This window comes from Pecten maximus, chromosome 7, assembly GCF_902652985.1.
Source record: "Pecten maximus chromosome 7, xPecMax1.1, whole genome shotgun sequence".
Classification (NCBI taxonomy): Eukaryota; Metazoa; Mollusca; class Bivalvia; order Pectinida; family Pectinidae; genus Pecten; species Pecten maximus.
In genome coordinates this window covers 20,215,823-20,231,513 of record NC_047021.1, presented here as the reverse complement: position 1 = coordinate 20,231,513, position 15,691 = coordinate 20,215,823, and the positions used below count along the sequence as shown (strand labels likewise).

Below are 15,691 nucleotides of genomic sequence, written 5' to 3'. Positions count from 1 at the left end.
AGGTTTAGAGGTGGAGGAAAGCCGGAGTACCCGGAGAAAAACCACCGGCCTACGGTCAGTACCTGGCAACTGCTCCACGTAGGTTTCGAACTCGCAACCCAGAGGTGGAGGGCTAGTGATAAAGTGTATATACCATCACCTCTTACAGGTATTTGTAAATAGTATGTCTAAAACAAATCTTATGGAAAATTATCATTTCTCGATTACATATTGTGAGTAAGATTAGAGACAGTGTGAGGTTATCCTGTGTGAAGCAATGTGATGAATTTGCGATTGTGAGCATGCGTCATGTATTGGACATATGTAAACTATTTTAAAAACCACAATTTATGGATGATTACAGATAAATATATTGGCTGACCTATACATCTCCTTAGATACAAAAACACCGGTTACCAAATTTGACCATGCGCGTCATGTCCTGTCATTGACATATACCTACTGACCAGTACCGTTATAGGTCAAGCTTGGTCCATTTACATCATCATCCCCGAAGCTGCTTTGTCCGCGCTTACATCTGTCTCCTCTCCGGTTACGTGGAAACATTACGATTGATACTCCAGTGTGGTATCTGGTGTCAGGAGGTCACAGATGCACGTCCGCCCTTGGCTGTATACCATGTACATATAAAGTACAGTTTCCCGACAAATACGCGACATATTTGACCTTCAGGATCAGAGGTGGGTATCGCCGATTCTCTTTATATAAAATATTTCAGATTGTTTTTACTTTACGGTTTCTAATGGCGGATATAACTTGGTACATGTTAAGATAAGAATCATATATAATATCATTTTACATCGAAACTATTAATTTCCTTATGGTTTTATTTAATATGATAAGTCATATTCTGTATTTCCTATAGCTACATGCTTTAGAGTAATCGTATAGCAATAGAACTTCAATTAGGGGTAAATCATATGTTTATTACATAATGTTACCATGAAACGTTTTATCCTTTTATAACATTGTACGTCATTCATACATTTGCATTGCGGCTAATTGCTGTTAAAGTGGTTTTGTTTTTATTTGTTTCTTATTTTAGACACCAAAATTAAGACGGTCCAGTCCTATTTCTGAAGATGACGTTCTTTAACTTCACCCTTGTTTGTTTGATGTTGGCTACAATCTGTATCCAACACACATTTGCTTGTTCTTGTTTTCTGGCGCCAAACTTTCCTGATCGGTACTGCAGCTCAGGGTTTAGTAAGTACATTTACATCGACAAATTCCATGTCATCATACTTCTGAACCTAATACTAATGTTACAATGTTACAACTGACAGTCTGTATAACTGATACTTATGTTATACAATGTTACAACTGACAGTCGGTATAACTGATACTTATGTTATACAATGTTACCACTGACAGTCTGTATAACTGCTACTTATATTATACAATGTTACAACTGACGGTCTGTATAACTGATACTTATGTTATACAATGTTACAACTGACAGTCTGTATAACTGATACTTATGTCATACAATGTTACAACTGACAGTTTGTATAACTGATACTTATGTTATACAATGTTACAACTGACAGTCTGTATAACTGATACTTATGTCATACAATTTTACAACAGACAGTCTGTATAACTGATACTAATGTTATACAATGTTACAACTGACAGTCTGTATAACTGATACTTATGTTATACAATGTTACAACTGACAGTCTGTATAACTGATACTTATGTCATACAATGTTACAACTGACAGTCTGTATAACTGATACTTATGTCATACAATGTTACAACTGACAGTCTGTATAACTGATACGTATGTTATACAATGTTACAACTGACAGTCTGTATAACTGATACTTATGTTATACAATGTTACAACTGACAGTCTGTATAACTGATACTTATGTCATACAATGTTACAACTGACAGTCTGTATAACTGATACTTATGTTATACAATGTTACAACTGACAGTCTGTATAACTGATACTTATGTTATACAATGTTACAACTGACAGTCTGTATAACTGATACTTATGTTATACAATGTTACAACTGACAGTCTGTATAACTGATACTTATGTTATACAATGTTACAACTGACAGTCTGTATAACTGATACTTATGTTATACAATGTTACAACTGACAGTCTGTATAACTATGATACTTATGTTATACAATGTTACAACTGACAGTCTGTATAACTGATACTTATGTTATACAATGTTACAACTGACAGTCTGTATAACTGATACTTATGTTATACAATGTTACAACTGACAGTCTGTATAACTCTGATACTTATGTTATACAATGTTACAACTGACAGTCTGTATAACTGATACTAATCTTATACAACGTTACAACTGACAGTCTGTATAACTGATACTTATGTTATACCATGTTACAACTGACAGTCTGTATAACTGATACTTATGTTATACAATGTTACAACTGACAGTCTGTATAACTGATACTTATGTTATACAATGTTACAACTGACAGTCTGTATAACTGATACTTATGTTATACAATGTTACAACTGACAGTCTGTATAACTGATACTTATGTTATACAATGTTACAACTGACAGTCTGTATAACTGATACTTATGTTATACAATGTTACAACGACAGTCTGTATAACTGATACTTATGTTATACAATGTTACAACTGACAGTCTGTATAACTGATACTTATGTTATACAATGTTACAACTGACAGTCTGTATAACTGATACTTATGTTATACAATGTTACAACTGACAGTCTGTATAACTGATACTTATGTTATACAATGTTACAACTGACAGTCTGTATAACTGATACTTATGTTATACAATGTTACAACTGACAGTCTGTATAACTGATACTTATGTTATACAATGTTACAACTGACAGTCTGTATAACTGATACTTATGTTATACAATGTTACAACTGACAGTCTGTATAACTGATACTTATGTTATACAATGTTACAACTGACAGTCTGTATAACTGATACTTATGTTATACAATGTTACAACTGACAGTCTGTATAACTGATACTTATGTTATACAATGTTACAACTGACAGTCTGTATAACTGATACTTATGTTATACAATGTTACAACTGACAGTCTGTATAACTGATACTTATGTTATACAATGTTACAACTGACAGTCTGTATAACTGATACTTATGTTATACAATGTTACAACTGACAGTCTGTATAACTGATACTTATGTTATACAATGTTACAACTGACAGTCTGTATAACTGATACTTATGTTATACAATGTTACAACTGACAGTCTGTATAACTGATACTTATGTTATACAATGTTACAACTGACAGTCTGTATAACTGATACTTATGTTATACAATGTTACAACTGACAGTCTGTATAACTGATACTTATGTTATACAATGTTACAACTGACAGTCTGTATAACTGATACTTATGTTATACAATGTTACAACTGACAGTCTGTATAACTGATACTTATGTTATACAATGTTACAACTGACAGTCTGTATAACTGATACTTATGTTATACAATGTTACAACTGACAGTCTGTATAACTGATACTTATGTTATACAATGTTACAACTGACAGTCTGTATAACTGATACTTATGTTATACAATGTTACAACTGACAGTCTGTATAACTGATACTTATGTTATACAATGTTACAACTGACAGTCTGATACTTATGTTATACAATGTTACAACTGACAGTCTGTATAACTGATACTTATGTTATACAATGTTACAACTGACAGTCTGTATAACTATGATACTTATGTTATACAATGTTACAACTGACAGTCTGTATAACTGATACTTATGTTATACAATGTTACAACTGACAGTCTGTATAACTGATACTTATGTTATACAATGTTACAACTGACAGTCTGTATAACTGATACGTATGTTATACAATGTTACAACTGACAGTCTGTATAACTGATACTTATGTTATACAATGTTACAACTGACAGTCTGTATAACTGATACTTATGTTATACAATGTTACAACTGACAGTCTGTATAACTGATACTTATGTTATACAATGTTACAACTGACAGTCTGTATAACTGATACTTATGTTATACAATGTTACAACTGACAGTCTGTATAACTGATACTTATGTTATACAATGTTACAACTGACAGTCTGTATAACTGATACTTATGTTATACAATGTTACAACTGACAGTCTGTATAACTGATACTTATGTTATACAATGTTACAACTGACAGTCTGTATAACTGATACTTATGTTATACAATGTTACAACTGACAGTCTGTATAACTGATACTTATGTTATACAATGTTACAACTGACAGTCTGTATAACTGATACTTATGTTATACAATGTTACAACTGACAGTCTGTATAACTGATACTTATGTTATACAATGTTACAACTGACAGTCTGTATAACTGATACTTATGTTATACAATGTTACAACTGACAGTCTGTATAACTGATACTTATGTTATACAATGTTACAACTGACAGTCTGTATAACTGATACTTATGTTATACAATGTTACAACTGACAGTCTGTATAACTGATACTTATGTTATACAATGTTACAACTGACAGTCTGTATAACTGATACTTATGTTATACAATGTTACAACTGACAGTCTGTATAACTGATACTTATGTTATACAATGTTACAACTGACAGTCTGTATAACTGATACTTATGTTATACAATGTTACAACTGACAGTCTGTATAACTGATACTTATGTTATACAATGTTACAACTGACAGTCTGTATAACTGATACTTATGTTATACAATGTTACAACTGACAGTCTGTATAACTGATACTTATGTTATACAATGTTACAACTGACAGTCTGTATAACTGATACTTATGTTATACAATGTTACAACTGACAGTCTGTATAACTGATACTTATGTTATACAATGTTACAACTGACAGTCTGTATAACTGATACTTATGTTATACAATGTTACAACTGACAGTCTGTATAACTGATACTTATGTTATACAATGTTACAACTGACAGTCTGTATAACTGATACTTATGTTATACAATGTTACAACTGACAGTCTGTATAACTGATACTTATGTTATACAATGTTACAACTGACAGTCTGTATAACTGATACTTATGTTATACAATGTTACAACTGACAGTCTGTATAACTGATACTTATGTTATACAATGTTACAACTGACAGTCTGTATAACTGATACTTATGTTATACAATGTTACAACTGACAGTCTGTATAACTGATACTTATGTTATACAATGTTACAACTGACAGTCTGTATAACTGATACTTATGTTATACAATGTTACAACTGACAGTCTGTATAACTGATACTTATGTTATACAATGTTACAACTGACAGTCTGTATAACTGATACTTATGTTATACAATGTTACAACTGACAGTCTGTATAACTGATACTATGTTATACAATGTTACAACTGACAGTCTGTATAACTGATACTTATGTTATACAATGTTACAACTGACAGTCTGTATAACTGATACTTATGTTATACAATGTTACAACTGACAGTCTGTATAACTGATACTTATGTTATACAATGTTACAACTGACAGTCTGTATAACTGATACTTATGTTATACAATGTTACAACTGACAGTCTGTATAACTGATACTATGTTATACAATGTTACAACTGACAGTCTGTATAACTGATACTTATGTTATACAATGTTACAACTGACAGTCTGTATAACTGATACTTATGTTATACAATGTTACAACTGACAGTCTGTATAACTGATACTTATGTTATACAATGTTACAACTGACAGTCTGTATAACTGATACTTATGTTATACAATGTTACAACTGACAGTCTGTATAACTGATACTTATGTTATACAATGTTACAACTGACAGTCTGTATAACTGATACTTATGTTATACAACGTTACAACTGACAGTCTGTATAACTGATACGTATGTTATACAATGTTACAACTGACAGTCTGTATAACTGATACTTATGTTATACAATGTTACAACTGACAGTCTGTATAACTGATACTTATGTTATACAATGTTACAACTGACAGTCTGTATAACTGATACTTATGTTATACAATGTTACAACTGACAGTCTGTATAACTGATACTTATGTTATACAATGTTACAACTGACAGTCTGTATAACTGATACTTATGTTATACAATGTTACAACTGACAGTCTGTATATAACTGATACTTATGTTATACAGTGTTACAACTGACAGTCTGTATAACTGATACTTATGTTATACAATGTTACAACTGACAGTCTGTCAAACTGATACTTATGTTATACAATGTTACAACTGACAGTCTGTATAACTGATACTTATGTTATACAATGTTACAACTGACAGTCTGTATAACTGATACTTATGTTATACAATGTTACAACTGACAGTCGGTATAACTGATACTTATGTTATACAATGTTACAACTGACAGTCTGTATAACTGATACTTATGTTATACAATGTTACAACTGACAGTCTGTATAACTGATACTTATGTTATACAATGTTACCACTGACAGTCTGTATAACTGATACTTATGTTATACAATGTTACAACTGACGGTCTGTATAACTGATACTTATGTTACAATGTTACAACTGACAGTCTGTATAACTGATACTTATGTTATACAATGTTACAACTGACAGTCTGTATAACTGAAACTTATGTTATACAATGTTACAACTGACGGTCTGTATAACTCTGTAACTTATGTTATACAATGTTACAACTGACGGTCTGTATAACTGATACTTATGTTATACAATGTTACAACTGACAGTCTGTATAACTGAAACTTATGTTATACAATGTTACAACTGACAGTCTGTATAACTGATACTTATGTTATACAATGTTACAACTGACAGTCTGTATAACTGATACTTATGTTATACCGTGTTACAACTGACAGTCTGTATAACTGATACTAATGTTATACAATGTTACAACTGACAGTCTGTATAACTGATACTTATGTTATACAATGTTACAACTGACAGTCTGTATAACTCTGATACTTATATTATACAACGTTACAACTGACGGTCTGTATAACTGATACGTATGTTATACAACGTTACAACTGACAGTCTGTATAACTGATACTTATGTTATACTACGTTACAACTGACAGTCTGTATAACTGATACTTATGTTATACAATGTTACAACTGACAGTCTGTATAACTGATACTTATGTCATACAATGTTACAACTGACAGTCTGTAAAACTGATACTTATGTTATACAATGTTACAACTGACAGTCTGTATAACTGATACTTATGTTATACAATGTTACAACTGACTGTCTATATAACTGATACTTATGTTATACAGTGTTACAACTGACAGTCTGTATAACTGATACTTATGTTATACAATGTTACAACTGACAGTCTGTCAAACTGATACTTATGTTATACAATGTTACAACTGACAGTCTGTATAACTGATACTTATGTTATACAATGTTACAACTGACAGTCTGTATAACTGATACTTATGTTATACAATGTTACCACTGACAGTCTGTATAACTGATACTTATGTTATACAATGTTACAACTGACAGTCTGTATAACTGATACTTATGTTATACAATGTTACAACAGACAGTCTGTATAACTGATACTTATGTTATACAATGTTACAACAGACAGTCTGTATAACTGATACTTATGTTATACAATGTTACCACTGACAGTCTGTATAACTGATACTTATGTTATACAATGTTACAACTGACAGTCTGTATAACTCTGGTACTTATGTTATACAATGTTACAACTGACAGTCTGTATAACTGATACTTATGTTATACAATGTTACAACTGACAGTCTGTATAACTCTGGTACTTGTGTTATACAATGTTACAACTGACAGTCTGTATAACTGATACTAATGTTATACAATGTTACAACTGACAGTCTGTATAACTGATACTAATGTTATACAATGTTACAACTGACAGTCTGTATAACTGATACTTATGTTATACAATGTTACAACTGACAGTCTGTATAACTGATACTAATGTTATACAATGTTACAACTGACAGTCTGTATAACTGATACTTATATTATACAATGACCCTCTTTAGATATAAGAGCGCAGCAAAGGATGAAAGCTGCTTGTAAGTTTGACGTAAGTTGTATATTACATGACACTTTACATAATTATATGACATAAGTTGTACATTACATGACACTTTACATAATTATATGACGTAAGTTGTCAATTACATGACACTTTACATAATTATATTATGTACATGCCAATAACTTAGTCATACTACGTAAGTTGTTATATGACAATTCATTTATATTACATAACATGTTTTCGCTTGATATAATTTTTAATACAGTAGTGGTTTATTACATATCACTCTTTAACATTTTATACTATGTTATTTGTATATAATCAATGTTATTCAGTTTTCCGGGGAGAAGTTAAAAATGAAACCCTTGATCGGAAAGGTAATTTTGGATTTGAGGACAAGTACGTGTACACAGTTAAGGTTGACAAGGTGTACAAATCTACGGAGGTAGGTACTAATTGTTAGCAAAGTATCTTAAACAATAATAAAAATCTGATTACTAAACTATTTAAATCGCCTTACTTCCGTGGTCCGTCCATAAAATTTCTTGAGAAGTAATGGAGGAATGTTTCTAAAAGTGTACATAAAGGTCCTCCTTGGTCCATTTGCGTGCCAATTAATTCAATATTGAGTCTGATCGGGAAAACAAAATAGTCGGCAGACGATCATCTTGGATTTCAACAGTTGAATATTGCTTTCACTATTTCTTTATAAATTACCGGAGAGATATTTCTCAAACTTCATATTCCTTTGTCCTTTGTTTTGCTCGTTTAATTTTGTGACTGACTTGGGAAAATAAAATGTCCGACAGACGACCATTTTGGATTTTGACAGTTTAATGTTGTTATCGCAATTTCTTGAGAAGTACTGAAAGGTATTTCTCATCCCTTTGGCCCCTAGTTGTTACCATTCAATTTTGGATCTGATAGGTGAAACAAAATGGCCGACAGGCAGCCATCTTGGATTTTAACGGTTGAAATTTTGTATTGATACATTTCCGAAAATTCTGCTGAATATTTCGTAAGCTTTACGCATAGGTTCCCCATGTTATCAAATGGTTTAGACAAAGACAGGAAAGAAGGGAAAGGTAAAGAGGGGAAAATCAGTCTTTCATTGGACCGATAAAGATAATGCAATGGTTGGCCCCAATATCCATCTGAGATCTGTTGTTTCTATATTAAATCATATTCTATTCATGATCTTGATTTCTAAAGTTAAAACAGGACCATTTCCGCACAGGGCTCGGTTTCTAGATTTTGAGAAAAATATGTCATCAACTAATAACCACAACAAGTATTCGTATACATTCTGAAACCTTTTAAAAATCGGGGTTATCGATGTATAAAAACCTGGTTTTTTTTATAAAAATGAATTGAAATTGTATACTCTGGTTTATACAGCTACATATTTAAAATATTAAGCTTTTAAAACATCGTAAATAAATCAATAGAATTCTTAGTAGATATTCAATGGAATGTGATATCTTAGCAAATTGTTAATTTGTATTCTTTTATCAGCTGGCGAAAGAAAAGGTGAACAGCAATGACATGGTGCAGCTTGAAACCCCAAAATACGGCTCGCTGTGTGGAAGACCACTAAGGGTTGGAGGAGACTACCTTATATCAGGTTATTGATTAATCACTTATAATAGATACATAAACAGTTTCACAACGAAATAAGCCTGATGTGTATGGAACTTGGTTAATGGTGCTGTGACGTTCTCTTCTTTTCATGTTTTATATTCACCAACTACCGACTATTAGATCAGTTAAAAATAATTGTGTAGTATTAATGTATATTGAAGTTATCCAAACAATTAAATCAATATCATAACATATTTCAGCATTCAGAATACTGTTCTTAACAATTTCAATTTCGACAAATTTTATTACAAATGCAAAAGACAAATACTATGTAAACCTCATCAGCAATGTTATGTAACTATAGATGACGATGATTGAAGGCCTTGTCCTTTTGACAGAGAATGTGATTGCGTCTGTACTGTGATATGAATGGAGTATGGGAGGAATTCGTTTAGTTTTGATAACATGTTACTTAGTAGTTCGTTGCTGATACAAAGCTAGGTATGAAATATTGATTCACGTGTAGATCATATTTAGACACAAGGGCATGTACTTGACATACCATAACTTAAATAGTATATCATATCACAAGCAACACAACAAAAAGCCAACCGCTTTTAAACGTTTTGACTGCCTTTATTACATTCAGTGGATCTGTAGAACAGTGTTAGAGATGACCGCAACTCTGCTGTTTTTCAATACAATATATCATGTATCTCATAGGATATATATACAATACAGTCTCATCGAAACGCTGTTACTAAAATGACCGGAGATTTTTTTTTTTTTTTTTTTTTTTACATTAATATGACTTTCATGAACAATTTTTGATGTTTTTTCAGTGACTCCCTATATGGTAGCTCGTCATTCTGTTGTCATGGCAATCAATACCTGTGAATGGATTGAGGAATATAGCCGGATCTCCCCAGCCGACAAACGGAACCTCGAAGATGAATTTGAATGCGGTTTTGACTAATTACACCACTAGGTACGTTTCAGACTGGTTAATATTAATATTGAATCCATGTATCTGTTGCTTAGTCCCTAAAATCACTCTCTTCATAGAATGTCGAAACAGATGTATAATGCAGTTATCAAATTCATGATACTGTACCCGTTACAAGATCAAATTTTAATCATTTTTTAAATTTATTTATTTATCTAGTTTTGCTCTTCAGTTGTGTGTGTTTTGGGCAGTCTTTAATAACTGGAGAACTCATGAATAGATTTTGGAATAGAAAAAACAGTTTGTTGTTAAATATTTAATAGTCATACTGTGCTGAAAGATTAGCATCACAATGGCGAGAACCCTTGAATGTTTCATTTTTTTTCAAAATTAGACTTTTGTGCTTGATCTAGCGATGAAAGTATTGCTTTTGGAACATTGGTATCTGGATCTCATTAGATTTGTTAAGGTTGATTGTATACGAGGGCTGATTGATATGTTGTGAGCATCATATTGACGGATTTGAATTTTGCCGGACATACATGTATTGTATTATTTTTCAACGTAATCCCTTTCAGTATCTATAAACTTTTGCCAGTGGTGTTTAACGGCCTCAATACCACTTTTATAGAACTCATTTTCTTGGCTGTTCAGAAAGTCATCCACTGCATGTATGACGTCATCATTGGGATGAAAGTGGGTGCCTGAAATAGCTGTTTTCAGTTTTGGAAAAAGATGAAAGTCTGATGGAGCGAGATCAGGTGAATAAGGCGGATGCTCAATCAATTTAAAGCCACAATCGTGAATGACAGCAATAGCAATGACAGACTTGATAACAGGAGCATTGTCCTGACGGACCTTCAGTGACCTTTCCGCGGCGCTTAAAGTTTGATATTTTCCGTAACTGCTTCAGAAGTGAAGCATAGTAGGCGCCATTGATTGTATGTCGCTTTTGGAGATAATATATCAGCAGAAAACCATCTGCATCCCAGAAAACCAAGGCCATATCCTTCCCAGCTGATGGAACAGTCTTTACCTTCTTTGGCGGGCGAGAGCCAGGGTACTTCAATTGTTTCGATTGTTGTTTTGCCTCTGGGGTAAAATTATGGACCCATGTAAGAAGGTTGGCAGGGTCTCCCTCAAAAAGGTCAAGATTAGCACGCGATAATGTGCGCCTGGTGTGCTTCTGATCAACTGTCGGAAGTCTTGGTACCCATCGGGCCGAAAGCTTTTTCATTGCAAGATCCTCGGTCGGAATGGAATGTACTCTTTCCTGTGAAATGCCAACTTTACTGACTATATATCTTTCTTTGTCTCTTCTGTCAGTCATAACAATATCAAGAACTGTATTGACCATTTCTGGGGTTGCAACATTGGCAGGCCTTCCAGGACGGGGGTCATACTCAAGGCTCTGTCGGCCGCGCTTAAATTCCGCCTACCACCTTTTCACTGTAACATATGAATGGGCATCTTTCCCTATACTCCTATAACATAAGAGGCCGCTGGTCGGCTCTTTTTCTATCGGATATTATTTTGCCGACTGCGACACGGCGCCTGTCAAAAGTATCTCGCCGTGTAAAACATCTAACATTGTTGGAGTACTTTCCCTAGTGTTGCTACTCGTCGATATAAATTAACCAAATGAGACCAGTCGTTGGGTACACGGCCCTATATAGTCGGAGAATATTAGGACTTAAAAAGAACATCCTTGAGTACCTCCTTCAATACGAGGCTCACAACATACCAATCAACCCTCGTTCATTAAATTTTCTTTAATTAAATGTCCTTTATCTACTCAAGAATCTTGTTCATGTTTTGGATAATTTGAGTTACGTAATAAAGAAGTCTTTGGTAAACAAATCCTGATGATGTGCTTTGACTCTGTGTTTTTTTTTGTTTTAGGTCGGCACTGTGTACAGAGGGACGGCGCTGCTGTAACAAACTGGTTATCGAGAAAAGAATACTATCGTCAGCATGTCCTAGTTGATATGAAGTGATGTTTCCGACCCGTAGACAAAACCAAAGAACACGTCTTATGCATTAAAGCAAACATTTTGTTTTAAAATGTCTTTCGTATGAATGTGCAGTTCTCATTTTTATTCAGTTAGGCTTCGTCTTACTTAACGTTTTTAAGCAAACTTAAAAGCTTAAATATTTGGCAAATTAATAATAATGTGTATCCAGGCAAAGCGATAAATATATTGTTATATGACTATTTTTTTTTTTTTAGATATAACCAAAAATATATGCTGATTACCTTGGATCGTCATTGATTAATTATACTTGTTACCAGTCATTCTATTCACCAAATGTATCCAGATTTCTGGTACCTGGGTTGGAGCCTCAAAAATCATGTGAAAATAAATTACCTTGACCTATAGTCAAGATCACATTTGTCAAATTTGACTCATGTGACCTTCTTCAGGGTCATTCCTTGTTTATTTTTAATTACCTGTGACATAAAAATGTGTGGGACCTCAAACCAAGGAAACTCAGACCAAGGAACCTAATAGCCAAATATGATTCCAAGTATTTTGGTTTGTGAGAAAAAAGTCTTTTAAAAGATTTTAACACATTTGATCCCTGTGACCTTCAATATTTATGAGTCAATGTCATTTCTGTTTAAACAAGAGGCCCAGAGGGCCTGTATCGCTCACCTGGATTTCATGAGATATGAAACAAGAATGATGATTAAGTATATTTGTCACTGGTATTGCTATATCAATATATCATAGGCATTTCATATGGGTATGTGAGGTTTTTATGCCAAAAAATGCATTAATCCATGAAATGAAATTAACTTTTGGCACAACCCCATAGGGATGCTACCACCCAAATTTGAGTGATATCCATTGCTTAGTTTCAGAAAAGAAGTTGTTTAAACGAATTGACCCTTCTGCACCCCGGGAGGGGGGGAAAGGGGGGGGGGGGTCAGTTCCTTCCTTTATAAAATTTTGAATCCCTACCCAAAAGGATGCTACCAGGCAAATATGAGAGATATCCCTTGCTTAGTTTCAGAGAAGAAGTTGTTCATATCAATTCAGCCAAATTGACCCCTCTTTGCCCCGCCCCTCAGGCCCCCAGGGGGTCAGCCTTACCATTTGTACAATTTTGAATGCCCACCCAATAGTGATGCTACCAGGCAAATATGAGCAATATCCATTGCTTGGTTTCAGAGAAGAAGTCCTTTATATCAATAAAGCCAGATTGACCACATTTGGCCCCGCCCCTCATGCCCCTGGGGGGTCAGCCCCATCATTTGTACAATTTTGAATCCCCACTCCATAGGGATGCTACCAGGTAAATATGAGCGATATCCATTGCTTAGTTTCAGAGCAGAAGTCGTTTATATCAATTATGTAAAACTGACCCCTTTTGACCCTGCCCCTCAGACCCCAGGGGGTCAGACCCGTCATTTGTACAATTTCAAATTCCTACCCCAAGGTGATGCTACCAGGCAAATATGAGAGATATCCATTGTTTGGTTCCAGAGAAGAAGTCGCTAATATCAATATAGCCCAATTGACCACATTTGGCCCAGCCCCTCAGGCCCCTGGGGGGTCAGCTCCATCATTTGTACAATTTTTAAACCCCACCCAATAGTGATGCTACCAGGCAAATGAGCGATAGCCATTGCTTGGTTTCAGAGAAGAAGTCGTTTATATCAATAAAGCCAGATTGACAACATTTGGCCCCACCCCTCATGCCCCTGGGGGGTCAGCCCCATCATTTGTACAATTTTGAATCCCCACTCCATAGGGATGCTACCAGGTAAATATGAGCAATATCGATTGCTTAGTTTCAGAGCAGAAGTCGTTTATATCAATTCTGTAAAACTGACCCCTTTTGGCCCCGCCCCTCAGACCCCATGGGGTCAGCCCCGTCATTTGTACAATTTCAAATTCCTACCCCAAGGTGATGCTACCAGGCATATATGAGAGATATCCATTGTTTGGTTCCAGAGAAGAAGTCAATTATATGAATATAACCCGATTGACCACATTTGGCCCCGCCCCTCAGGCCCTCGGGGGGTCAGTCCCATCATTTGTACAATTTGAATCCAAACCCCATAGTGATGCTACCAGGCAAATATGAGTGACAGGCATTGCTCGGTTTCAGAGAAGAAGTCGTTTATATCAATATAGCCAAATTGACCACATTCGGCCCCACCCCTCAGGCCCCTGGGGGGGTCAGCCCCACCATTTGTACAATTTTGAATCCCCACCCCATCATGATGCTACCAGGCAAATATGAGTGATCGCTATTGCTTGGTTTCAGAGAAGAAGTCCTTTATATCAATAAAGCCAGATTGACCACATTTGGCCCCGCCCCTCATGCCCCTGGGGGGTCAGCCCCATCATTTGTACAATTTTGAATCCCCACCCCATAGTGATGCTACCAGGCAAATATGAGTGATAGCCATTGCTTGGTTTCAGAGAAGAAGTCATTAATATCAATAGCGCAAAAATGACCCCTTTTGGCCCCGCCCCAGAGGCCCCCAGGGGGTCAGCCCCATCATTTGTACAATTCTGAGTCCCCTACCCATAGGGATGCTTCTGACCAAATTTGGTCAAATTCTGATCTGTGGTTATGAAGAAGAAGTCAATTGTCGACGGACGGACGGACGACGGACGACGGATGCAACGGTATGGCATAAGCTCACCTTGGTCCTTCGGACCAGGTGAGCTAAAAATTTGTTGAATGTCATCCTAGGAACCTAAAGAAAAATATATCAGCCAAATATCATGCTTCTAGGCCTTCTAGATCTGTGACTTTGAATATTGGTTGAGGTAAAGATTTTTCGCAAATTTTCTCAGGCCTCGTCCAAGACACCTATCCGCCAAATATCATGACTCTAGAACTCTTGATGAAATAGAAGAAATTATTTAAATGAAAAAATTGACGCCAGATAGGCGACGGCCGACTGGAAGCTAGACGACTGATCCCCCAACATGGCATAAGCTCACTTGGCCATTCAATATACAATGTGCCAAGCAGCTAGGTCACACCATAA

General features: G+C 34.8%; 1 protein-coding gene across 1 annotated transcript; it reads left to right on the top strand.

Annotated features, from left to right (window-relative positions):
* The first annotated feature begins 560 nt into the window (after positions 1 to 560).
* LOC117331851 (metalloproteinase inhibitor 3-like) lies at positions 561 to 12,901 on the top strand. The gene is made up of 6 exons (XM_033890800.1): positions 561 to 680; positions 1,046 to 1,206; positions 8,486 to 8,595; positions 9,666 to 9,774; positions 10,574 to 10,719; positions 12,580 to 12,901. Exons 2-5 carry the CDS (start codon positions 1,083 to 1,085, stop codon positions 10,705 to 10,707), a joined length of 477 nt encoding a protein of 158 aa, XP_033746691.1. The 5' UTR covers positions 561 to 680; positions 1,046 to 1,082; the 3' UTR covers positions 10,708 to 10,719; positions 12,580 to 12,901.
* Positions 12,902 to 15,691: the final 2,790 nt, after the last annotated feature.